This window comes from Brienomyrus brachyistius, chromosome 5, assembly GCF_023856365.1.
Source record: "Brienomyrus brachyistius isolate T26 chromosome 5, BBRACH_0.4, whole genome shotgun sequence".
Lineage (NCBI taxonomy): Eukaryota > Metazoa > Chordata > Actinopteri > Osteoglossiformes > Mormyridae > Brienomyrus > Brienomyrus brachyistius.
The window spans coordinates 30,207,072-30,233,918 of NC_064537.1; the positions used below are offsets into that span (position 1 = coordinate 30,207,072).

The 26,847-nt window shown below is 51.2% G+C and overlaps 1 protein-coding gene and 1 long non-coding RNA gene across 4 annotated transcripts in view; one reads left to right on the forward strand and one right to left on the reverse strand.

The window, feature by feature from the left end:
• The first annotated feature begins 658 nt into the window (after positions 1-658).
• LOC125742578 (xylosyltransferase 1-like) overlaps positions 659-26,847 on the forward strand; it is a 40,447-nt gene continuing 14,258 nt past the window's right edge. Inside the window, exons 1-4 of one of the 3 annotated variants that reach the window (XM_049014695.1) lie at positions 659-760; positions 22,427-22,970; positions 25,748-25,920; positions 26,506-26,708. In XM_049014695.1, coding sequence (XP_048870652.1) covers positions 743-760; positions 22,427-22,970; positions 25,748-25,920; positions 26,506-26,708 — 938 coding nt within the window. In that variant the 5' untranslated portion in view covers positions 659-742. Of the gene's footprint in view, positions 761-1,066; positions 1,605-8,879; positions 9,128-22,426; positions 22,971-25,747; positions 25,921-26,505; positions 26,709-26,847 lie in introns of those variants that run through there. The other 2 variants (XM_049014694.1, XM_049014697.1) reach the window with 2 other exon arrangements.
• LOC125742579 (uncharacterized) lies at positions 24,841-25,182 on the reverse strand. Its single transcript, XR_007398134.1, has 3 exons — positions 25,047-25,182; positions 24,967-25,006; positions 24,841-24,886 (listed from the first exon to the last, which is right to left on the reverse strand). It is a non-coding gene; the product is annotated as an uncharacterized LOC125742579 (long non-coding RNA).

A 26,847-nucleotide genomic window follows, 5' to 3' on the forward strand; every position in this document is an offset into this window, starting at 1 on the left:
CGTTTTATCCCACTCAGGAAAATAGCCCTTGGCTTTTCTAAATGTCAGCTAACATGTCCTCCATACAGGCAGCCAGCTGACATATGATAAGAATCAGGGCTTCAGATAAAATGACCAATTTCCTGTTTAATTCCTAACCGTAATGTCAAAGGTCTGTGCAAAAACGCTCCTTCTAGGAAGAGTGCCATTGTGGTTTAGTACCACTCAGGTATTTTTGTTTTGTTTTTGTGTACTGCTGGAGTGACTCATGTTGAATATGTTCAAAGACACACCTATAGGAAGTGTCCTCCTGGTATTTGAACTGGCGGGCTTTGGTTATAGGCGGCCATGACCCCATCCTTAACGAATCAGGGGTGAGACTGTCATCTCTGGTGAAAAAGCTGGGAAGTTAATGGCTGTTGCTGTTAACATTGTGCTATGACCGTGACTGAATGTCGAGCAATATGATGTATCACAGGAAAGAAAGCCCACAGACCTCACATGAACTTTTAATGAATTTTTCTTCATTAAGAAATGGTGCCTAGTCATATTCATTTCCTCAGATTATTCAATATCAATTAACACTCACCACATTGATTTACACGGAGTATCTGGAAGTTCCCAAAACGGCTTAATGAAAACCATAACCCGATTCGTTCTGTCCAGCATCCTCGTAAACTAACCGGTGGCGCTGTTTCAGGGTTGCCAATTTCGATCAGCTGGCTGGAGTGAGATTTTCAATTCGGGACAAGTCTGCACATACATGCACACGTATTTACATGTATGTAACAATTTTAATACCTTGTAAATAATCTGTAGGGTTTGCAAACTGTTGCAAAATGTTTTTGATATGGCTAATGTTAGGATTGTAATGGAATAATATACATTTGTCGTAAGATTTCTTGCGTGAGCCTCAGTTTGAAAAAGTGACTCACGCCAGATGCGTGAGTTGGCAACCCTGCTATTATGCTGCATATTACTTTTTAAAACACGTTTCTGCGTCTTCCACCTTTTTTAAGCGGCGTCGTATAGTTTTTATTGTATTACTAATATTTTAAAGTCATTATCATCAAAAAAGGGGTGTAAACGTTTAACCGATTTAATTCCAGATGGGAATTAAAGAAATACAGAGCTGCGTGTGTTTACGGTGAAAGTCGCCCTGGTTTTTGTGCCCAAGGCGCCCATTGGAACTGTGCAGGAATGCACCGAGCCCCCTGCCGGCTGCCACGCTTTGCCACACGGGGGCTCTGCCTCTCCTCGCGGCGTCCCCGTCTCTCTCCAGTCAGCCTCATCCAGCACGATCATCCCCCTCCACTCGCCACACAGCCGCACACAGCCGGCCGTGCTTCAGTGCGAACATGGTGGGCGCTTCGTGCGCTCGCAGGCTGGCCCGGCGCTCCCGCTCAGCCCTGATCGCTGCTTTGACGGTGCTGCTGCTTCAGACGCTCATCGTCTGGAACTTCAGCAGCCTGGACCCGGGCGATGGAGCGACCAGCGCCGGCTCCAGCGTCCGGGAGAAGCGGGGAGCCGCGGGCGCCGGCAACGTCGCCGGAGACTCGCTGAAAGGCGGCCAGCATCGCCCGCTGCCGCCGGGAAAGGGGAGCGATCGGCGCGGACAGCAGCCGGTAAGGTGCCAGCCGGCCGCGGCGTGTGCGTCTCCCTCCCGGGGTTAATGTGCGCGACTCGTCCTGCTTATCGGCAGCGTTACATTTTGTCTCATTTTCATCCTCCGGTTTCGCACGCCGGCTGAATGTATCGATCGCGTATCCGGTCTTGCCGAATGTATCCACAGTTCGTACGGCTGGGCACGGTAAGTCCCACTCATTTTAACGAGCCGTTCCTTCTGCGATCTCCTGCCTCATTTGGGTTTGGACCGGGACCATACCTCCTGGCCCCTACCTTCCCCGGACCCGGTCCATACGTGGTGCGTTCCCCCCGCGGCGATCTCACTGTGTTTTTTTACAGTACACCGACGGATAAAACCGATACCGACTGCAGTCTGACCCCGTATAAACGTCGGTCTGTACCGTCTCCAGAGCCCCGGTTCGAGCGGGTTATCGGTGCTGGCTTGCTGGGTCAGGGGACGCCGGCGTTTGCGGCTTGTCCGGAGACGGAGCCGCGGTGCGCGTCACCGACCGAGCCGGAGAAAAATACGTGGTGTCTAGTGGGAACAGCAAAATTTGGGAACCATCTGTTTTTATTTTTCACTCGACAACTTGGTCTTCTGCGACATAGAAGTTATTTTCAGCATTCTTGTGAAATAGTTCATTTTAAAATCCATTTGTGCTCATTAAACACGCCGGAAAATGTGGGCTCTAACTGGCGGACAACTTCCGAAAAGGTGGCAGGGAAATTGTCCCATAAAACATCGGCATCGGGGGCGCACAGATGTACTCTTAATGTTATTAGTGATGACCAGTGATTTTTACAGTCACATTGGCTGATAGAAACGGCAGAAATTGGACTGGGAAACCGCCTCAAGTGCCACAAGATGAAATTAGTAGAGAAGTCTCTGCCGTTTGCATCTCCTGTAATGATGCGTGGGGGGTTACATTAGTACTGTATGTTGTAACTGGTACTAAAGTCTCATACCTAGAACAGACTCTGAGATAATGTAGGTTTTAGTACCACAGCAATGGTGCATGATGCTGTTTCATGTTCTTTAAACCAGACCTCAGCTATCCCAGGACATCAGGATGTGTGGTCCTGTGACTTCCAAAGCGATTACGATTGTTTCTTTTTAACATAAAGCAAACCACAAAGTGTTTCAGTGGAGGGACTAGACTATTGTTTAATAACTGTTGGTTCTGTGGTGTGTGGTGCTTGTTTCCTAATCTAACCAGTACCACATTTGTCTGTTAAAACTGGTTTACTCATATGTAAGTTTAGTCATTTCGGTATTTTTTTTAATTGTCTTTCTTAGAGTTAGGTGCCGTTTGTAAGTTGTTACTCCCATTAAAATAGTTTTATTTTAAAGTCAATCAATACAAAAGCTATACGTTGTTTCACAGGCGGTTCTACGCAAAGTGCTTTTTAGGTTCGGCTGACAAAAGAAAACACAGATGGTCTGAAGGTTTAATGAAACAAAATAGTGTGTTTTATTTGAAACGCACTCATTTTGTACCTGTAGCGTTTTGAACCCCCGAGGCAGTGACTGTTATGATCCTCGCTGTGAGAGGGCTTTGGAAGTCAGTAAATGGGATGTCAGCTGGGTACACGCAGGATGGCTGTGATCTTTTACTACAGAAAGAGCACAATGGTACCGTCCCTCTGACGCCATAACAGACCTCATAACCAAATCCCTGGGAGGCAAATGAAACATATGGAGAGTCACCCAAAGCCTGTAAGTGGTGAAATTGATAAGATCTGGTTTTGGTGGCATCCACACAATTGCTTCCTATCTGAATGCATCAGTGTGAGGTATTCTTTCAGCATGGATGGTTCGGTAGAAATCGGCTCCCGTCGTTCCTCTTTCTGCCCCCGAGGGGCGTCTTGGCTATCAGACCCAGTGACGAACTGAGAGGGAAAGGTTGTGGCGAGTGGGTTTTGTCTGAGCTCGGGATCCCGAGGCGCCGGGCTTGGAGGCGTGTCCGTGGAGAGGAGCGGAGCAGGGGGGGCGGCATGCGTGAGGTAACCTGACACCGCACCGCTGGGGAGATAATGGCCATTCAATCAGCTGTCTTTTAAGGGCGACGATGAAAGCGTGTCTTATTTAAAGACGTCGACGTTTGAGGCTCAGGGCTGCTGTGTTAATAATAAAGACTGTGCCATCACCAGCCCCCAGTCCTAAGCGATCTGTGGGAGATGCACTTCAGGGTTTAAACGTGGGGCTCTGCTCCACTATAAAGGCGCGTTGCGGTGGAGCTCAGGCAGATGATGAATGACCATGACGTTGGGATGAAGGCCCCGCCTCGTAACGTGAGTCAGACTTTAAACACCCGACAGGATGCCCCACCTCAGGGCAAAGTGCTTGGCTGCTTGGACTTATGTTGTTTTCTCGAAACGTCCCATCTGTTCCTGTGATATGGGCCGGATTCTGCATGCAATGTCGGCAGATTCCTAGAGAATGCTGAAGTATTGGGTTAGGTTCTGGATCAGGTTGGGCTCTGAAAGACGCATCTCTCCAGCTTTTCAGGTGACCGAGATGCTCCTCATGTGCTCCTCAAACCTGATGTCTTGGAGGTTTTTTTTAAAAAAGAATTATTTTTGCACTTGTCTGTTGTCTGCCTTGGCTGTTTGAGTTGGTGGCTCTAGCGCACAAGGATTACACCCCTCACCCCCCCCCCCAAGTGGCCAGAGAAGAAAGAAGTATCATAACCCTGATCTACATGTGTGAGACGGGGTACTCCCCAGAAATCTCCCAGAAGGACCGGCCAAGTCAGGCACCGTGTTCCCGCACCCGGCACCGATCTTCCAGCGAGGGGTCCGCCTGCTGTGGTCTGCGTGTCTGCACGCCCTCACTGTCGACGATGTCCCAGCCCAAAACAGCTGACGAGGGAACCAAAGCTTGTTTTAGCAACGAAATTGAAAAGCATCAAGCCGGCAACTACCAGTTAACGTTTCATTTCTCTCTTCATGGAGAAAAATGAACCCAGTTCCTCTTGGCTTTGCTGCTGGGGCAGAACAAATAAACACTGTTTACTGATTCGGTCTTCCTTGTTGTTTTTTTTTAAGCAGCCGCTTTCCTGCTTGGCTGGCACCCTTCTGAAGTGCCTCTAGAAGCACCTTCATGGTAAATGGCCTCTCGACTAAGGTCTAAACTTCACCGGCTTTGGTTAAATGTTTGCGGGACGGCAGCCAGTTCTGGCAACTAGAGACCCTCCAACCTTCCTCGGGCTATGAGGTCCGGTGTCGATCTGCACATGAAATGGATCATAGACACTTGGAGACCATTCTGAGATCGGGCTGGTGGGCTCACAGGTTCACCTAATCCAGTGTCTCTTAGCTCAGTCCTTAGGGACCCCCAGTCTGCCCACATTTTTGCATCCTCCCAGCTTATGGCACCCCCCCCCCCAACCAGGTATTTGGCGTTCATGATGCTTGAATGTCTGGTTTCAGTGCACAAAAGTAGAAGTACATCGTAATTCCCTTTATCAAGGTTTCAAAATGACTAACGGGACTTTGACAGATATAAAGGTGCATTGAGGTATTTTTCAATAAAGTTAAATAGGAAAAGAGATGAGTGATGGATAAATATGGCATCTTGAGTGTTAGATGTAGGGTGAGTATTGTTAAAATGGGGTACTTTCTGGAAATTCACTTTCTGGAAGAATTTACAGAATCATCTCCGTGTCCTGAATCCCAAATTCATACCATTCTAAATGCATTAATACCCCTTGAACGCTACATAGAAGAAAAAATAAAGCATTACTAAACACATATATTTACTGTAACTGTCCCATTTTAACAAACCTTGGGGGCGGGGGGCAGTGACTTCACATCATATGCAAGCTCAGAAAGTGGCTTATGTGTCCTTACACTTTCGGGAAAGCAGACCTTGTATTCTGGGCTTTCTGTACACTAATACTGTATGTTTAGCTGAGAAGGTTTTCCTTAGAATGAGCAACAGCCATTGGTCACATGACCTTGGGGGTTGATTGGGGTAATTGATCATGCCTCTTCGCATGCTTCCCTGACACATCGCCAGCCTTGCTCATGGGGGGTATGGGGAGTTCACATAGGAACAGGGCACAGCGTGAACCTTTTGTGTCTGGCTAAGATGTGGGGAAAAATAATAAAATGCGTGTGGTATGGTAACTGTAGGAAAGTGGAGGAAAGGCTTACTCTCAAATTAAACGAGAGAACACTGCATGTGAGCCATTCACTTTCCAAACGGGGGCCTTCTGTGCGTTAGTGCAGTAATAGGCGATATCCGGAGTGCACCTGTCTGTCGTTTTAGGGCCTTTTGTTACTCCCCTTTATAGGTATAAATAGGTCGTATTGTGGTCGTGCTTTTGTTACGCGACTCGTGTTTTGACCAGAACTTTCAGGTTTACGTCCTTGGAGGGAGAATCGCTTGCTGTACTCCAATAGGTGTGATGCTGTACTTCAGCTAAGTATCTTTAGTTATGCTGCTGCAAATGTGTGTGTGTGTGTGTGTGTGTGTGTGTGTGTGTGTGTGTGTGTGCGTGCATGTGTGTGTGTGCCTTTTTCTGCGGCAGTTAATTATTGTGCTAAACGTTGACACTGGAATTTTCTAGAAGAAAAACCTGCCTGGCTCTCAAACCAAGGGGGGAGGGGGTTGGTGTATGACAAGGATGGACAAATGGCTTCTAACTTGGAAAGGGAGTGACTCCATTCTTCATCAGTGGGAAGGAGAGGCGTGCTCTCGTGTGCGTGATGTATAGGTGTGCAGCCGGGAGGATTGCGGGGGGACGTCACTGTGTCACTGTCTAAGAGCCAGGGCACGTCAGCGTGATTTACAGCATTATTTACTGATTTCCACAGGGGGGCCCACATGCTTCTCACGGCTCTCTCGCCCATGACTAATTTCAGCTGCCGCTCCCCCTGACGGCCCCGTGATTAGCGTCCTGTCACTGGCTGTCAGTAGCTGACCCTAACCGTACCACAGACCTGAGATCTGGTCCCGCCCCTCATCCTCCATATGCGTGAGATGCCTAGTTTGCCAGCTCTGTGATACTACTGGAAAGTCACGAGGCATGAGCTGGGGGGTTTGTAAGGGCTGTAAGTTAATGCACCCCCCCCACCCCCACCACCACCCCCCAGGCTCTCAGTCACTATGAATCAATCTGGATGCACATAACCTCAGTGAAACCATTCACAGATCACACCCCCCCCCCAGCCCTGTACGCCTGGGGGAGAGTGCTTGTTTTTTCTTTTCTTTTTTTCTCAGGTCCCTTGTGGGGGTCAGGGGGTGCTTCAGCTCTGGATTCTAAACAGTTGGGTGGTGTGAGCTCAGGGGGGGCGCATGGTTTAGCCCCCGCCCTGTGGATAAACGCTGCGTCCTCGCCACGCACAAGTTTACGCGGCATTTGTGATGCAAGTCTGTCTCACGTGGTTTATAAATGTCACAAAAGTCACCTTAAAGGAGTCCGCAGTTCCCTGCTGGGAGCCCTGAGAGATTCCCGGGCCCCGTTTCATCGCCGAATCGGGCGTTCCCCTCTGACGGGGTCCCTCAGAGGTGCTCAGTGTGCGTCACGCTCCACGTCAGCTTGAATGGCCCCCGCTGTCTGCTCTATGCTGAACCGCGTCGAATGTAAATAAACGCGACGTGGCGGTATGGGCTGGGCCTGGTGGGGGGGGAGGGGGGGTGTGCAGGTGGGAGGGGGCGGGGTGTCAGACATACAACCACCACTGCTCCATGTTTACATTACAAAAACACTGCGTTTTTCTGTTCGAGACAGATGGGTGAGGGTCAGACAGAAGGGGTGTGGGCCCCGGAAAATATGGAAGGGGGCAGCTTAGTGCTTGGTCTTATTTCCGATATCTGCGTCACTTCGTACGCAGTGAGATCTGTTTCCCGTAGCTATGTGTGTGTTTCTCTCCATCACGGATACAGACACTCTGCGGACCTCAACAGACCAGTCGCCTCTAGTGCTGGGAATCCGGTGTTAGGGTTAGTGACGTGTGGTAGGTGGACTCCAGAAGTTGAGACAGCGCGCCCCCCACCCCAGGCCTGACTAAGAAAAGCATGAGGATGAGTGAATGGATGGATGGATGGATGGATGGATGGATGGATGGATGGCAGATAAATGAAGGTAATGAAGATAATTAAATCCTCGCTTAGGGTCTTGATTCCGAAGGAATGAGTGCCAGCGTTTGAATTGTCCTCCCGGATATTTATTTCTACGTCTCCGGTGGGTGACGTGAACGTTACCAGAGTGCGTGGGAGGGGAGGCATTGTCTCTCCAGCCGAGGACTTCGCGCTCAGTGTGTTATTTTTGTCCTTTGAATGAGTTATTTCCGTCCCGCATATGAACACGCCTCCAGACTGTCACGCTAGCGCCCCCTCCCGCTGCACTCGTGACGGACGCCCTTCACCAACCTCTTCACTTTTGGCCGTGATCCTGTTTTTTTTCCTGTCTGTTTCCTGTTTCCCTGTGGGGGGGGGGGCATCTATACAGAGTGGTGACAGACTGCGGTAGACCTTGTTCTGCCCCGGAGGCGGTTATCTGACAGGTGTCCCTCCGCCCGGCCGGCCAGCGCCCCGCCTTGCACCCTGTCCCCCTTGCATTGCGCAGGGTCGTATGCCCGCATTGTTTCTCGTGACGGGTACACGTGCGGTGGCACGGGAGAGGGGGCTGCAGGTTTGATTTCGTGTTTTATCCTTAAATCCGACATCTACTTAAATCCCTGGCGTAATCCCCTCCAATCCTCTGGATTTTTAGGCTACTTAGGAAGCCACTGGCGAGTCCCCATCAGTGCAGGGTGACCTCCACTCCGTGACGATCCAGTTTACTGACACGTCTGTGTGACCATGTGCCCATGTTAATCGCCCCTGGCTACGTGCTGTTTAGCATCTCCTGTTATTACTGGCTACCAGAGTAGGTTGCGTATTCAGTCCAAACAGTTAGTCCTCATTTTATTTATTCATCCGTCCTTCCGTCCATCCATCCTCTAAAGCAGTGTTTCCCGACTAGTGGGTCGTGACCCAAAAGTGGGTTGCAAATCCATTTTCGGTTGCCCACAGAATGTGTGGGTTAAATGAAAAAATTTACCAGCACCCCTCGCCCTCCTGGTCGCCAGCTTGCGCCATCCCCACCCCTCCTGGTTGACCACTTTTGTCATCATCAATAAATCCACCCCCCATCCCATCACAAATTTGGGTCACGTGTTACAGTGAAAATACAATAGTGTATGTAATACAGACTAGTTTGCGAACCACTGCTGTAACAACTTTTGCTGCTTAGAGTTGTGGGGCCTGTCCCAGGCAGCCAGGGTGGGGTTTTGGCAGAGCCTAAGGGCCGACAGACCACATTGGTCACCAGTGAGTGTCTCGGGGAGCTGCAGAGGAGATACGGGCGTAATCTGAAGTAGGGAGCTGCAGCTGTTGGGCTTTTGGACACGCATAGGATTTAAAGGGTACTGCTGGCAGGCTGAGCCTGTTTTCGTAGAAAGCCCAGTCATGGGGTCCATCTTAAATAAAGGTTTCATTCCTGGAGGCGTCTTCTGATAATCCAAGGACATGGTAGGTGATGAAGTGAGTGGTGTGCTGATTAAAGCTGCCAGCTCCGCTCTTTTTCACTTATTATTTTCTCCTTCCAGTAGGTTGAAGTTGAAAGTGCCCTTGTAAGGCTTCTCGGCGGAGCGGCCCGTAAATGAGACTTGGGGCCCGCGGTCGACGCAGGCCTCGGCTTTTTCAAAACCGCACGCTAACTGAGCTACGCGGTAATGATCTGCCGTCTCGGCACTTCGGGCCGGGTTGGTTGATTAACCATAAGTGAATCACGGTGCTTCTACTGCGCAACGTCACTGCAGGTTTCAGCATCCGGCGTTTGAGGTTAGGGCATTTACCGGAAAATTGGGCTGGTTAATGGGGACACTGGAAAGGTTTACTGCTGTCCTGCTCGGCTGTGCCTTGCTTTTGGTTCCGTGAGCAATGCTGCTGGCTCACACTTCCTGGGTTTGGGGGTTTGAATCCCACATCCACTGTGTGTGTGTGTGTGTGTGTGTGTGTGTGTGTGTGTGTGTGTGGTGAGGGTTTTATCCTGGTTCTCTGGTTTTCGCTGGCAGTGCAAAGACGTGCATTTCGGTGAATCGGTGTCTCTGAATTGCTCAACTACTGCTTTTGTCCTGTGATGGTCTGCCTTTCCATCCAGGGTGTCCTCTGCCTCATGCTCTATGCATCCTGGGATAGGTTCCAGGCTCACTGTCAACCTGTACTCGATAAACAGTTCTGGGAGATGAACGAATGTAATCGTTTACTATAATGGTGATTGTGAAGTACACTTCTCCTGACATAAGCAAAGATAGCTGATGGTCAGAAATGCTCTTGGCACCTGGATGCGCGTACAGTCTACAAAGAGCTGCTCTGTGCCGGCCTAAAGCTGGCTGAAAAGGCCCCTTTGAGGCGAGCATGTGATTCAGGGAAGGTGGGCAAGCGTCCGGGCCCCTCTCCAGTGAAGTTATTCGCTCACATGGACTTTAACAGCGCCCAGGAGAACGAGCGGCAATGAGGGAGTCATCGACGTGCCACGTTTGTGATGCTGGGCCGCTCAGCCTGAAACAATGCGCTGTTGTGTTTTTATTTTTATTTTGTAAGTGCTTGTTTAGAGTCGCCAATTAGACTTTTCTAGGTTTCTTTGTCCTGCTGTAACAGATCCGTGGGGAGGACTTTTGTATGGCTCAGGCTAATCTCTGGAAAATATTTCCAGGCAACTTCCAGCTGAATGTGATTCTTTTTTTTTTTTTTTTTTTTAATAGCCCCCCAAAATCATAACGGTTTGGCGAATGCAGAGTCAGCTCCGTGTTTCTGGTCTCGGAGCAGCTGACTCATGGTGGCCTGCAGAAAACTATACAGCCATGTGGACACCGGACGCGTACACACCCCCCCCTCCCCCCACACCCCCTTGCTCGGGGAGCCTTGTCAGGGCCATAGGCTGAGGTTGGAGAAAGGAACGGCTGGGAGATTTTTGCCCCCCCCCCCCCAGCAACATAAACATGGACTGACTGTGGGTCCTGGAAGACTGGATTGGGAAACACTGTTTTGTAAAAATGGTTTTTCAGGTCCAGCCCATTTCTTACCAGAGATGTGTTTTTCTTTAAGTGCTATCTGATATTATAGCAGGGCTGCCTGTATAGTATGAGTTGTGCTTCAGTCTGAGCTGGGGGAGCTTTGCTATCGAGCTGTTGGTGTGTCCTCGCTGGTGGATCTGTCACAGCACTTGCTGCAATTTGCATTATTTAATCTTCAGACTAATTAGACTCCCAGGGTTTTCAGTAATTATTAGACATATTTATTTAAAAAAAAAAAAAAAAAACTTGCCGTTGAAAAATAAATGACAAAACAGTGAATTGCAGTAATGAGAGTAAAAGAGTCATTACGGTAATGATGATAGCGGCTGTTATGTTCATTAGCGGCGATGCTGTCGCCGCTGCCCCCGTTCGGTCCTCCTGATGGCCCCTCCTCCCTGGTGAGGTTCCGACAGGCGTCTGCAGCTATTTACAGCTCATGGCGGCCACTCTGAAAGCACCACGCCGTCCCGTCGAGTTGCTGGCCGCCGCTCCCTCCCTGCCAGCCACTGATTTCGGGAGCCGGTGGGTCCACAGCCTTTCCTGAGGTGTAAAATGCTCCAGTGCCTGGCTGCCTCGCCTGGGAGTGTAATATCACCTCTGGTCAATGGCAACTCGCATCTCCATTGCATGACCTGGATGGGCACAGGCTTAGTGGTTTTTTTTCCCCAGTCACATTTGGGTGAATCGTCCCATGACACAGGTCTGCATTCTGGAGGATGGCAGTCACCTTCGGAGGTGATAGGTTCCGATCCGGCTTCTGGTTCCCCAGCCCGGCCGGCGCTTAATAACAGAAACGAGAATTGCACTAGAAGGTGAGTGATCTTGACATATCTCTGTGAGGTCTTGTTTGTGCATGGATATGTGCTGTCAGGTAGGTATGTCAGGTAGCTTTTGAGGGAGGTGCTCAGGGGCTCCCCCTACAGGTTGAGCCCAGCCAAATAAACTCACTGTACTGGTGCTTTCCCAGCTCGGTTTGTTGAAATCTGTTAGCAGTGATAGTAGCGTAGGAGTTGCCAAAATATGGCTGTCCACATCACGTCTGTGTTTCAAATTAAGATGGATCCCCAGCTCCCTTAAGCGCATGTCTTGGCTGTGATAGCTGGAGCTGCACACTCCCCTCTGCTCCTCCCTCCCTCTCTGCTCCTGGTCTAATTGCTTTTTTGCTGATTAAACCCTGTGAATGCTGGAATAGAGCAAGGTTATCATTACCAAGGTTATCAACAGCAGGGCTATCATCACTAAGGCTAGCATCGGCAGGGCTATCACTAGTAAGGTTATCAACAGCAGGGCTATCATCACTAAGGCTAGCATCGGCAGGGCTATCACTAGTAAGGTTATCAACAGCAGGGCTATCATCACTAAGGCTAGCATCAGCAGGGCAATCATCACTAAGACTAGCATTGGCATGGCTATCATTACTAAAGATATCGACAACAGGGCTATCATGACTAAGGCTAATATCGGCAGGGCTATCATCATTTAGGGAAGCGTCAGCAGGGCTATCATCACTAAGGCTGTCATCGGCAGGGGTATCATTACAAAGGTTGATAACAGTGGGGCTATTTTCACTGAGCCCACCATTAGCAGGGTTGTCATTACAAATGTTTTCAACAGCAAGGCTAGCATCAGTAGGGCAATCATCACTAAGGCTAGCGCCAGCAGGGCTATCATCACTAAGGCTAGCATCAGTTGGCCTGTTATCACTAAAGGTTGGCGTATATATAAACAAAATAAACATAATAAACTTCGTTTTAACAATGCACCGTGGTATGAGCTATAATGACTGCAGTGATCACCTCAGTTGAACTTTTTTCTTTTTTCTAGTCCCACCAATGATTTGCTGACATAATATGACGCCACGGGGTTAGTCAGAAGGACTGATTATGCGATTACCAGCATGATTTCCATCATTCAGTGTATCAGTAAATCGTGTACATCAGAAATGTCAAACTCCAGTCCTGGGGGGCCAGAGTCCTGCACGTTTTTAGGTTTCCCCTCATTTAACATGATTCAACTTGTGCTAATTCCCACACGGCTCTTGAGTTGAATCATTTGTGGTGGAACTGGGGAAGAACTAAGCTACACAGGGCTCCGGCCCCCCAGGACTGGAGTTTGACACCCCTGGTGTAAATTATGAACAAACATTACATTAAATTAACATTAAATTAATATGTGTATTTGTGTATTTCTGTAAATAGTTCGTCATAATTATGTGATGATTGCTGCAGATTGTGTTTTGTTAGTGTGTAAAAGTAAGTGTTGTGTAAATATTTGGCTTCCCTGTCTGTGCCGCTGCTAGTATTAAACCAATGGTGGCTGCAGTATCGGCATTTCAGGTGCAAAAACTACAAATCCAGACCAAGATTTTGTTTCTACCAACCAGTTGTACATAGAGTCACAGTCACAGAGTACTCAGCTGGTTGGTAGGAACAAAGTCTTGGTCTGGATTTGTAGTTTCTGGCCCGGAAACACCAAACAATAGCAGCTTTTAATAAAGAGGCCAACTTGTTGTGGTGTGACATGGAATGAACACGATGGCAGTTCCATTTTAGGTATGCGACAGATTGTTCTTGCCAACGTATTCGATTTCGTATTGTCCAGATGTAGCTTGAAGTATACAGCCACCTTAAGGCTATCATCACCAGGACTGATCTCAGTAAGGTTAACTTGACCTCCGTAGTGCCTAGTCGGCCCCTCTGCCTTCAGAGGTGTCTGAGTTTCATGGAGTGTGAAACCATCCAGCCCTCCAACATGCTCTTGAAATTAAGCGTGGACAGCTTAAAAATTATAGCAGAAGTTTCTATAAACTTTGTTTTCTTTACACTATTAGTGATTCGCCTCCAAGCCATTAAAAGTAAATTCTGGTTGTGCTTTTAATGGATGCTGTCTGATAGCTCAGCTGCTTTGCTATTTCTGACATACTGAAGTCTTTGCTGAAATTACAGGCACAAACCCGTGTGTTTCTAATCTCATCTAATGTGTGGAAGGGAGGGGGGATTGTGGAGGGTCGTTACACACAATGTTGGCATGGTAACCCTCAGGGACAGCGGCCAGCAAGATGTTTAAACAGACTCAGGATGTGTGGCCAGGAAGTGGAGCAAAAACATTTATTTCTCCGGTAAATATTTGTGGTCTGGTAGTTTGATTAGGATTTACACTTAGGTGGGACAATGCTGGACTGTTGGTTAATAGCCGGTTGTCTTGTCACTGTTCCCTACGATGTTGTTTGGCTTGTAGTGCCATTATGGACATCCTAAAGCTCCCCATTGTCCGTTTGGGGGTCGCTCAGCTGGTCAGGATGTGAAGAAGCCCCCTGCTGGCCCCGCGTGTGTGGTGCGGCGCTTCTTGTGTGTGGCGAGTCGCTCCCTGTTCAGCGACCCCCATGCAGGGAGCAGATGCTCCTCAGCCTTGAGCTTTTGTGCAGATGTTTGGGAAACGCATCTGTGCAGCACTTTGCTCCTCTGGAACCTGACTTCCTTTTAAAACAGGAAGTGTGACGTGCTACACATCGCCCAGGGTCTTCCTGAACACGCGGTGCAGCATGTGTTTGTTTCTGCTGTGTTTTGTTCTCCAGGTGAGCGGGGGGGGGGGGGGGGGGGGGGGGGTCTGTCCTTTCTTTCCAAATGCCTCACACAGTTTCTGGCCTGAGGCCAGGCGTCTGATGTGGCAGCAGCACCGGCAGTTAGGAGGGTCGATTCCCCGCTGCGCTCCAGCGCCCCCTGTCTTCCCTCTCTTCTGGGTGGCTGGGCCACAGACCCGCGGTGGTCTCCAATTCAGCGGGAATGGCAGGCGTATCTGCCGGCAGTTCGAGCCCGAACGTTCCCGAGCGGTCATGGTAAACCGGAAAGTTGCATGAAGGCTACAGGCTGCCTACGCGTGTCCCTGGGAAGGTGAGGGATTGAGGAATTACCCGTTTTGATTTCCATTTAAGAGAGAGAACGGCAAGCACTTTGTGAAAAGAAAAGGATGGCTTGTAGGAGCAGAGAGATAATGTTAAAAATGAAAATCGTCAACTTCTAAAAGGGCTGTGAGTGGGAGCGTTTAAAGTGACCTAATTAAAATGTTCAGACTGAGATGAACAGGCAAATTAAGTTGGAGTCGGGCTGGCCTGACCGAGGCAGAATTACAATCTTAGCTGGTCCTGTGCTTCTTCCTGAGCTCCTGTGCCTGATCCTGCAATTGGACCCCTCTGCGTTGGCAAGGAGCAGTCTGTGTCTTGTCAGATTGGACTGGATTAGTTCCCTAGAATCACTAAAAATTCCTAAATTTGACACTGTTAACATTATTTAGACAAGTCGTTCTCAGCTGTGCCTGTAAATTTACACTTTATCTTTTCATTCATCTAATATATGTTCTTTAATATGTATTGCTAGTGTATTTTTGGCTTGTGTGTTTTTTGCTGGGTGTGTAACTTCTAAAAAATTTGACTAACATAAGAGTTTGATGAACAGTTTATTTATGTCAGTCAAGAACTGGCTGTACACCCCTGCCAGACCAACAAGAGTTCATTGACGACCAAACCTGAACACACAGTAGCGTTAGAGGTTATCTGGTGCTTTGCAGAGTGAGTCACTCCTATATAAGGAGTAAATCCAGATAATTATTATGAAATGTGTGATTGTGCAGATGGATCATGATCAGCAGTCAGTTAATCAGAGAGAGAGGCCTGCATGGGATTTTCGGCGTGTTTCTGAGGCATCCAAAACTTTTTGTTGCGTCATTTGAGACACCTTTGAACCAGAAGGTCTGGATAATGGAAAGTTTAGTTCTGATTCTTCAGCCGTGGATCAGTGAACGCCTGGATGGTGAATGTCCCGGAATAGAGCGACAGGTGTAAAGCCACGCTTTTGGATTTGCTCCCTGGAGACTTGCCAAGGCCGCGCCGAATGGACCGTCTCCCCGGTGCCTGGCGGCCAGCCGGCCGGCCCATTCGGCAGGCGCGGCGTGGTTGTGGCAGGAAGCTCCCGCGCCAGGTGTGACTAATGGCAGACGACGAGGCCGGCATTATCCCCGCAGTGAGTTTAATTAGCGTATTAGACACGCTCCGCACCGGCCCGGTTAGACATGGAAACGTGTGGATAATGGGAAAGCAGGACGCAGTAATCTGGGGGCGGCGCAGGGCACGGATATCCCGCATACTTTAAAGTCATTTAAAAATCGCCATGGATTTCCCGCGGTTAGCATCGAGCCAGGACAAGTTAGCGAGCGATGCCGGATCTGGCCAGGCTCGAACAGATGCATGATGGGAAAGGAGCTGGCAGCCTAGCCGGGGGGGGGAGGGGGTGCTGAGATGGAAATGATGAAGCTGATGCATCCCCTCTGGCTCCAGTGCGCTCGTGCGCGTGGGTCTGGATGCCAGGCTACACCGGCTCCAATTCAGAGTTTGTGGTGGTCAGCTTGGAGGCAGCAGTTCTGGCCGTGACAGATATAAGCCCCCCCCCCCGCGCTCACCTGTGTCAGGCTGAGCACCAGAACCCCTGAAACAGTAGGTGTTTCAGTCCCAGAATTCCCAGCTCATGGGTTCCAGTGATGGACAGCTGCGCTAATTACACACCGGACCACGGAGCCTGTGTTTGAAGTCTCGTCCAAGGCGGTCGGGGTGGGGGGGTTCTATAATGAGGTCCTCTATTAGCCGCTGTCCCGGTGCTGCTCCCACCCTGGACTAATTACAGCCCCAAACTGCTCGCTGCCTGGCTGCCCCTCCACACACTCTATCCTCCCTGACACAAGTCCGTTCCAGGCAGCGAGGAAATGACCGCTCAGCATTTCAGCCCGCGCTTGTTCCCCGGGGGGGGGGACACGGATGGTTGCGCCCCCCCCCCCAGGTTTCCGGAAACTTCCGCCTCATCGCTTATCCGTTTGTTTGTCTGTCCTGAGAGACACGCAGGTGCTATGGCGCTCCCACCAGCCCCCCCTCTCAGGTGTCTGGCAGAGGGCCCAGGTTGCGCCTGCACCCGTCCCCACGATGATTAAGACGATCCACTTAGCAGTGCCGGGCTGTCGCCACGGCGAGGAGCCTGCTGGCCACGGTCAAGCGGCCTTGTTATTTTAGAGGCGGGAGGCGCCGGCCTTCTGCTGAGCCTTGCTTTTTCCTCAGCAGCCACAGTCCTGTGCACCACAGCGCCCCCCACTGGCAGCTCCTACTTGGCGGATGGTGCACTGCCGTCTTCCGAGCACCAAATTAGCAAACCTCCAGAGCCCCCCACCCCAAACACATACTGTCAGTCAGCTGAATTAGGCTCTGAGGTTTCCCCAGGGCTCCATGTGGGCTTTCACTGGCGTTGGTCATGGGCATGAAGATCTTCTCCATACCTCCGTTAGATATCACTCGATATGATCTGTAGGCTCTGAGATAATATTATAAGTGTTCTAAAAATAGCAAGTTAAACCAACATTTAGCTGTATAAGCGAAGAGAAACGGCGTCGTTTCGCAGGGAGACGTGCAGCTTCATTACAGAGCGTCCATGTGAATTATCCGCGCGGCGCTCGCTGGGCCCACGGCTCTATGAATAGACGTGGTGGAGGCTGCTGTATTTTCCGAGAGACCGTCCAGAGCTGCGGCCTGACAACTGGCTGAGATGGCCTTCTGCTGTAGCTGCCCCATCCCCCACAGGTGCTGTCCTCTGCAGAGTGACCAGGGGACTTCCTCGCTCCTGGAGACCCCCCCCCCCCCCCCGGGTGTGACATCATACATTTTTTTCAGTTCTTTTGGTCCATCCCACTCCTAATTACTACAGGTCATTTCAGGCCTTGCAGAAAATAAGTGCTGTCTTTAAGCGTGAGGTCCGTTATCTAATTTGTGTCACTCTGGACTGTAATTTTTCAACATTTAAAAAATATTTCAAAAGTTCTTTTTTTTTTCCTTTCCCTAACTTTGCCAACAGTGGCTCTTTGGCTCTGTTTTCGAGATGAAGTTTCACAGATAATGCTTCCTGGGATTTGTGAGGATGCCAAAGTCTTTCCTTTTACAGCGTGCTGTGAGACTTCTCACCTGTGACCAGATGGACTATGGAGGGGTTACAGTTAAGGTTACCGTTCCCTATTTTTAATGAACAGGGTTAGGGTTAGGCTCTGTGATGTGTGTCAGGCTCTTTCAACATGACCTCGTTATGTTCACCTTTATACTCCCTCTTCATCTAAAAAGTAATAAGAATCTTTATGTGAGGAGTTTTTGGCATCAGTAGTGTAACCCTGGATAATCCGTGCTGGGCTGCTCCGGTGAGCATGTCCCTCAGTACCATCCCCACCTCGCACCTTCACACCCCCCTGGCACGCAGCCCGCAGCATGACTGCCTCCTCCCAGCTGCTGAATGCACACTTCCCAGCCTTTTTGGTTAATGCCACTTACACACTTCTTAAATTGGCGACTTATACGGAAGTTTTTTTTCTGTTTTGCTTTTAAATAAATGTATCCGTGTGCGGACACACGGCATGAAGCGTGTTCCCCCTCTGCCTCCCCACGCTGTACCCCTGTGTGCGGACACACGGCATGAAGCGTGTTCCCCCTCTGCCTCCCCACGCTGTACCCCTGTGTGCGGACACATGGCATGAAGCGTGTTCCCCCTCTGCCTCCCCACGCTGTAGCCCCGTGTGCGGACACACGGCATGAAGCGTGTTCCCCCTCTGCCTCCCCACGCTGTACCCCTGTGTGCGGACACACGGCATGAAGCGTGTTCCCCCTCTGCCTCCCCACGCTGTACCCCTGTGTGCGGACACACGGCATGAAGCGTGTTCCCCCTCTGCCTCCCCACGCTGTACCCCTGTGTGCGGACACACGGCATGAAGCGTGTTCCCCCTCTGCCTCCCCACGCTGTACCCCTGTGTGCGGACACACGGCATGAAGCGTGTTCCCCCTCTGCCTCCCCACGCTGTACCCCTGTGTGCGGACACACGGCATGAAGCGTGTTCCCCCTCTGCCTCCCCACGCTGTACCCCTGTGTGCGGACACACGGCATGAAGCGTGTTCCCCCTCTGCCTCCCCACGCTGTAGCCCTGTGTGCGGACACACGGCATGAAGCGTGTTCCCCCTCTGCCTCCCCACGCCGCAGCCAGATTTCCTCATGCTAGATGATGGCATGTGTTGAGCCCCACACCCCCAGGCTGGCTGTATTGCTGTCTCACACGCGTGTGACCCGTGTGGTCTCTGAGCAGCCGGTGTTTGGGGGGGTTTGGCATCTTCCAGGCATCTTCATGGCAGGGAGTGGGTACAGGTGTGCCCCCTGCTTTTTGGGGGTGGAACGGCGCGTATGGTGGAAGGGGGCTGGAGCTCCCACTGATGATGTGTGCTGGCGGGACGCCCAGAGAAAGCCCCAGCCATGTGGTCACGGTGCAGCTCGGGGGTGGGGGACCGGAGCTTGCAGGCATGATGGTGGTACTTTAACTGCCATCCATCCATCCATTCATTCATCCATCCATCCATCTTCCAGAGTATTTCACCCTGTATGAGTCCTAGCAAGTGGGAAGTCTGGAGGGGGTCCCTGGAAGGGGGCATTTTCATTTATTTTATTTATCACGATGCCGTCTGCCGATGTCAGATACATGTGCTGATCCATTGAGTCACTAAGTGACCCAGTGCCCCGAAACCGTACCACGCCAATGAGGTGCTGACCGCTGATCCTGGGAAGCTCCGTGTCTGTGCACCCCCCCCCCCCCAAAATGATTCATTTCCATCCCTCTACTAACCCCCCTCCAGCCTGCTCTCTCTCTCTCTTTGCTTCTCTTTCGTCCTGTTTTTGTCCCCCCCAGCTAGGGGAGGGGGTCTCCAAAATATGCTTATAGAATTTTTTTTTGTACTTAAATGAATCCAGTACTTGCCAATCCTGGGGGGAGGGGGCGCCTTTAAGGGACCAGTGAGATCCAGCTGTTTTTCAGGCACGGAGAAACCGCTGGAATTACTGCGGGGGTCCTCTTCCTATCCCAGATCCTGCCCCCCACATTAGTATGGTTGTGGAGGGGGGGGGTCCTTTCTTTCCATTCCATTCCAAGTGTGATCCCAATGTCGTTCATGCACCCCCAACAGCTGAAATTACTCTATAGTAACGTGGCCCCCTGTTTTCACCTCCCCTGTGTAGGGGCATAGGGGGTGGGGGTATGGAGTGGTGGAGTGAGATTGTCCCCCCACAATTTAGGAAAGCAAGCTCGCTGTGACAAAGGAGCTCAGTGCCGGGGGGCCGTGACTGACAGCTCTCTATAGAGCAGACCCCCCCCCCCCGCATACCACAGTCCCATGGCTCATTCACAGCAGCCTCCAGCTCAGAGCACATTCCCAGGGACAAAGACAGCGTGCGGGTGGGGGTGGGGCCGTCTTGGTGATGGGGTGGCCATTCGTTTGGCTCCGCCTCTGGGGGGGGGACACAAAGTAGGGCACATCGTTAGCTGAGAGGAGTGAAATAGGAACCTGCTGGAACCTGCAGGATTAATAAGGCCATCATTCTTGTTGTTTGTGCTCCTTAAACAGACCCAGGTTTGAGCACTTGAGAAGATAAAAGCCTTTGAGGTAGCGGGGGCCTCGTTTCAGGGACTGGCCCTGCGGTCTCCGCTGTCCGTCTCAGGTCAGATCCTGGATGACTGGGCCATGCGCAGGGTCAGCCACCTGCAGGGGGCGCCGCCAGGCGCGCTGGGCAGCAATGAGCAAGGAGGCCGGAGGTGGCTTTTTGGTTAATGCCGGTTAATGCCCTGTGGGGTTGTGGGGGTGTCTAGTGCTCATCCACAGCCTGCAGCTGGACCGGAACCGGTTGGGTTTGGGGGCTGCACCTTCTGGGGCTTTTAGTTGGATGGTCGTTATTAAGCATATTTGTGGGCTCTGGGGGGGGGGGGGGGGCTTGCACATCTGGCTCTGTTACCCCCTCCGCTCTTGGCTGCCCTGTGGCTGCCCTTGCCAGCAGAATCTCCCTATGTCCCGCCCCCCAGTAATGACGAGGCACTCAGGTCACTGGGACTAGCTGCTACTGGGTCGATTCTCTGGGGAGGATTGACATGCACCCTTCAGTTAGGAACTTTAGAAGTAATTAAATATTATAACGCAGAGTACTGATGGTGATTCTGATGGGATGACACTTTATATGGGGTTTCCATCCACAGAATAACGGAATGCACCCTCCAGCCAAACCCCCCCAGGCTACTCCCAGCTAGAGAGTGAGGAGACTGTACATTATTAATTCCCTATAGGGAAATTTTCTCTTTACTGCAGCATTAACAACAACATGTATACATCACGTTTACATACATGTTTATAAAAAACTTGAAATAGACAAATAAACAAAAATTAAACAATGTGCAATGATACAGTTGCTTACTTGAGCTCCACTTGATTAGATAATCCATGTCAGGGAGGGCACTTTGAGCTAGGGCACGATTTGTAAATCATCATTATTGAATTAGAAGGACCTGAATTTCACTTAAACATTCAGTTCTTGCTGTGTGCTGATTGGTCAGTCTCCTATAATCATGCATGTGTCAATAATGTTAATATGAAATGGCTGGTTTTTCAATGAAGGAAACAAACAGGTAAAGGTACAAGAAGAACTGAACTATTTAGCCAAGCACAGGAGCCTTTTGGTTTTAGTGTGTAAAACCTGAAGGAGCTCAGAGTGCCCTCCCTGACGTAGATTATCTGGTCACCCTAGCAACAATGACATGAACAGTTGTACAGTGCATTGGTGGTTGGTAGGAGTGATTTCTGGAAGTGGAGCTGGGTGAGTTTGCTCCTGCAGGTTCTCCGCTCTTTAAGCAGAAGATCGTGCTGGTGACAGGCTCTCCTGGTGACACAACCGGACCCAGACTGGCCCCTTTCCCCATGTGCAGTTTCGTCCGCAGTGGGATTTATCTGAGCCCGGGCCCCGTGGGGAGGAGGCGAAGCAGGAGCCGATTCGGGGGCCAATCACCGCATGAGATATTTATACCTGTGGTTGGCCTCCCTCGGCAGGCATCTTGTGTGCCAGGATATCCGGAGCTGTCTCCCGAGGCACTGTGGGAAGAGAGCGCTCCCCGCAGGCGATCGATACTCCCTCACTTGCAGTGCTTTCCCAGGCTATTAATCCAGCGCGCTGTAATTTTCCCCTAAAAGCCCCCGTTTGTCCCTGCAGAGAGTAGGCCAGACAGCACATTAAAGAACCGCTGGTTTGGGACTCCAGGAAGGGTCCGGCGAAGACCCTGTGTGGGGGGGGGCATGGTTTACATGGTTTACCCCCCCCCCCCCCCCCCCCCCACAGCTCTTGCTTCCATACAAGTGATATGAACTTCTGGTTCGCCATGACAATTTTACATGTGGGGGGTTGCACCATGTGCCTCCCCCCCCCCCCCCCCCCCCCCATCCTCTTTCCCAGGCATCTCCACCTGCCTCTCTGTTCATCCTCTCTCTGGTGCCTGATTGGCTGAACTGCTGTACAGGTTCAGGATGCACTTTGTCAGTCTGGGTTTTGATAGAAATGTGTAATAATTGCTTATCCTTTTGATAATAAGTGACATTCAGTCGTATATTATTATAGCCCTGCTCCAGATTCTCTGAGAGCGTTTCCTGTTTTTGACACAGCTCAGTTGTGTGGTAATGAGGCGAAGGTTCATCACACCAAACAGTGCTGTCAAACCCCCAACTGTCGCTGCTGCATCGTTAGGCCGGGACATGCCGAGCCCGACTTCCCAGGGTCTGAGGCTGAGACCGGTTTTGGAAGAAGGGTCCTGTCGCGTTCCGTGGAAAGCAGATTTGGCTCGGTGATGAGCAATGACAGCTGGTGTTTGTGTCCCTCCTTTGCAGGACGGCTTCCGCTCTCACCGGCCTAAGGAGAAAGTTCGGGTCGACAGCAACAACGAGAACTCCGTGCCCAAGGACTTTGAGAACATTGACAACAGCAACTTTGGGGCACGCTCGCACCCGCAGAGGCGGACGGCCGGCCATGGACGGGGGCGGCTCGGTGAGGGGGCAGCGCCGCCCCCCCGTGGCACGGGCAAGGCCTCCGATGAGGTCATCCACTACGACGGTGCTGAGGCCGTCTCACAGGCCTCGCCGGCCTCGCCGGGTCCCAACCGCACACGCTCTGCGAGCACCGGCCGGGCAGGTGGCTTGCAGCAGCCAGAGGAAAGGCGTGGGGGCGCCCAGCCGGCCGGCAAGCCAGCCCCCGCCACCTCGCAGATCACGTACGAGCAGCCGCCGAAGTGCGAGATCGGTGGCAAAGAGGCCATCTCGGCGCTGTCCCGTGCCAAGAGCAAGGAGTGCCGACAGCAGATCGCCGAGGTGTACTGCCGTCACAAGGAGGGCCGGCTTATGCCAGAGAGGGTTACTCGCTACTGCCCCCTGGAGGGTGAGTGCTCTACATTTTGTCCATCAAAATCTGTTTGATGAATTAGTTCTTGGATACAGTCCTGGTAACCATATTTGGACAGAACACGTTTGCTGAAGGCAGAGATGACTGAAAACAATGAGTGTGTTCTGCTGGGGGAAAGTATGAGTGAGTCCCCCCCCCCCCCCCCCCCCCACGGGCTGTGTCTCCTCTACTGTCCGGCATCGTGTCCGTCTGCCTTGTCGTGGGCCTCACGCTGGTCCTTGTGGGGTCCACTGGAGCCCCACACAGCTTCGGGGCCCGTAGGTGTGACCTGGAGTGTTTTTGGGGTCCCATCTGCTAGAGATTAGTGTGCCGCTGTTTAAACGAGCTCCGATGTTCAGCAGAAAGGGCTGTTTATATGCTGTTTTCTTAAGAACTGGACAAAAGCTTGCTATAGAGTTTTACTGTGGTTTTTATACGGCTCTTTGCCCCACATAAGCCCCGCTGTTATACGCTTATACTACAGGGGTGTACTCCTTTTGAAACTATACCCTAAATGTACAGTTATGCGTTTTTTGTAGTATAACTAATTGTGATTGTTTGTAACTTCTAATGTGCACAGAAGTATAATGTGACTCTCTCTGCACTAAGCAGTGTTGCCTCCATGCTCTCTGTGACCTGCTGGTCAGTTAGCTGTGTGTTAATTTCAGGGTTTCTAGCATTTGACCACTGGCCAGAGCACTTGACAGCATCTTCTGCTTATTCTCACGATCCCATGCTGAAGATAGCTTCATAATTCGCAACCATGCTCATTACTTAAAGGATACCCCCCCTCATACAAGCTGAGTTAGGATGGTCAGAAATCCCATCCCCCACCATGTGCGGGTACCGTCCTGCCTTTGACCTGCTCCCTGTGGGGGCCGTGAGCGCAGCATAGAGGTCCAGGCCAGATGTGTGCCTGACCAGTCACGCACAGCATTTCTGATTTCTGCCACGTTTGCTAACCCTCATCATATTCCCGGGTTAAAGGTGAAAATGTGCTGTGAGCTTGTAGCCATGTTAATGCCTCTCAGCTGTCTGCAACTTTACCCCCGGCAGGGGTAATCGATGCTTTTTGGTGGGTGTATCCCTGCTGTGCTGTCTCTCCCGTCCCCTATAACGGAGCCCCCACCCTTCACTATCCTTGTAGGGGGGGCTTCAGTTTTTAGAGAGCGAGGGATATGCCACGCAGCCCAGGCCTGGCTCATGTCCACGCCACCATGTGAGCTTGGGGGGGGGGTGGTCGTGCTAAGTGCTCAGATCATCTGGGCTGGATTACTTACTGCTGTGAGTCAGGCCCCCAGCCGGTTCATAAGGGCCACGTTGTGGCGTTAAAACACCATTTCGATGGTGGTAGCTTTCTTGTAAACAGAAAGTGTATATCAAGCCCTCACCTCTTTCGCTCAGTCTGCCAAGCTGTTTCATGCCGCTGACGCCCCCCGCTGTGGCCCACACTCCTCTCTGGGCCTGGCGGGTGCCGCTGTCTCACACTGCTCTTGTGTTAACGCCCAGTTATTTGTGTGCATGACCCGAAATGCAAGTCACCGTAAGATCGATAGCTGTGGTTTACAGGTGCAAGCATAACACTAAAGAATTAGAAGGGCAAATACTTTCAAATCTATTGCTTTTTTTTTCTTGTTTTCTCCAATATAATTGTGTCCCATCTGTCAGGCGTGTAGAGCTACACCTCTGTCACCATGGTGTGTAGAACTATGCCTGTCTCACATCCCCATTTATCAGGTGTGCAGCGCTATGCCTGTCTTACATTCCTGTCTATCAAGTGTGTAGAGCTACACCTTTCTCACATCCCTGTCTCCTGGGGGTGTAAAGCTACACCTTTCTCACATCCCTGTCTCCTGGGGGTGTACAACTACACCTTTCTCACATCCCTGTCTCCTGGGGGTGTAGAGCTACACCTTTCTCACATCCCTGTCTCCTGGGGGTGTAAAGCTACACCTTTCTCACATCCCTGTCTCCTGGGGGTGTACAACTACACCTGTCTCACATCCCTGTCTCCTGGGGGTGTAGAGCTACACCTTTCTCACATCCCTGTCTCCTGGGGGTGTAGAGCTGCACCTTTCTCACATCCCTGTCTCCTGGGGGTGTAGAGCTACACCTTTCTCACATCCCTGTCTCCTGGGGGTGTAGAGCTACACCTTTCTCACATCTCCATCCGGTACAATCACTCGGGATCTCGCCGGGAGAAGCCCACGAGAGGATCTGGCATCCTTCCAGCATGACACGGCTTCCCGCGGCTTTCCGTCCCAGAGTCACAGTGCACTCGGGCCGCGTAACCTCCATCGGCCTCATGCCTATAAAAACACAGCTCTCACAGAAATTATAGTCATTATGTGCCTAGGTCCCGTCCCTTCAGCTAAAATGCCTCACTGGCTGACACAGTGGTGCCACAGCTTCCCTGTAATTGTGTGTGCCCTCATTAGCGCCCCCTGCAGCCAGGAAATGTAACCTCCCTGTCCTTGTTTAGAGGAATGCCATGCCCTGGCATACAAGGACATGCCCTTTGTTTACACTCCACCCTGGCTGGTCTTTATAAATAACAGGCTGCTTGTTCCATAGCGAGGTGGAGATGCTGACTGTGGTGGAGGCGCTCACTGGATTTCCATGCCGCCCGAATGGGCAGACAGCAGTGCGTATGTGTGGCATACAGTGCGTATGTGGCATACAGTGCGTATGTGGCATACAGCTTTGGGTGCTGCTGCGTTTGTGTGCTGCTGTGTCTTTTCCCCTGAAGGATGCGCCTCTCTCCCATGAGCCAGGCAAAGCCAATGTCAACGTGCACTGGGAGGACGAGTCTTGGGAGGGGGCGCCGCCGAACCCCGTCCGCATCGCCTTCATGCTGGTGATCCACGGCCGGGCTGCCCGCCAGTTCCAGAGACTCTTCAAAGCCATTTACCACACAGCCCATTTCTACTATGTCCACGTCGACGAGGTACCGCCCCCCCCCCCTTCCCATGGGTAGCGTCGTGTCTCCCACTACTGGAGGAATTTGCCTCTGGGCCCAGGTCCAATCCAAACCCAAGCGGCACAGTTGTTTTGAACCGACCCCATTTCAGATAAATTATTAATCAGATTATATCTATTTGTCAAGTGAAAGAAAACATGCCTCAGAATAAAGTGTCACTCGCATGGAGATTGCGAGATCTCAGTGGCGGGGTGGGAGGTGGGGGTAGTGTTTAAAAGCAGCCCTAAGAGGAGCATTTGCTGTGAAAAGCGGACCCTGTGCTTAGGGTGTGTGTAATTAACCATTTATCGGGGTTATTTGACTGATGTTTCCTGCTATTAGATGTCAGTTGGTCAGGTGCTCATCCTGTTTATGTTGAAACTGTGAACCTAGAAGTTCGTTCAGTCCCTCATCCCCAAAGCCTTGTTATATCTGAGAAACGTCATTTTTTGGTAGGAGATTAAATGTATTTAATGTAAGAAATGTGGTCATCATGCCGTTTATTGCACTATTTAGGATTTTACCATCATTTTCGCGTTTCCCTCGAACCTCTTCCTTCCATGTTCCTTGTAGCGTTCCAGCTACCTGCACCGCCAAGTGGTGGCGCTCTTGAGGCAGTATCCCAATGTGCGGGTGACGCCGTGGCGCATGTCCACCATCTGGGGCGGAGCCAGCCTGCTGACCATGTACTTGCGGAGCATGAAGGACCTCCTGGCCATGAGCGACTGGAGCTGGGACTTCTTCATCAACCTCAGCGCTGCTGACTATCCAATCAGGTGAGGGTGCTGAGCTGTGGGGCGTGTGGTGGGGCGGGGCTGATGAGCAGGGGACGGTCTTATCTTACAGGCTGCGTGAGACTTTGGGAAAGTGGGCTGGTTAGCCACGTAGCTCACGGGGAATGAATCCGGGCTCAGA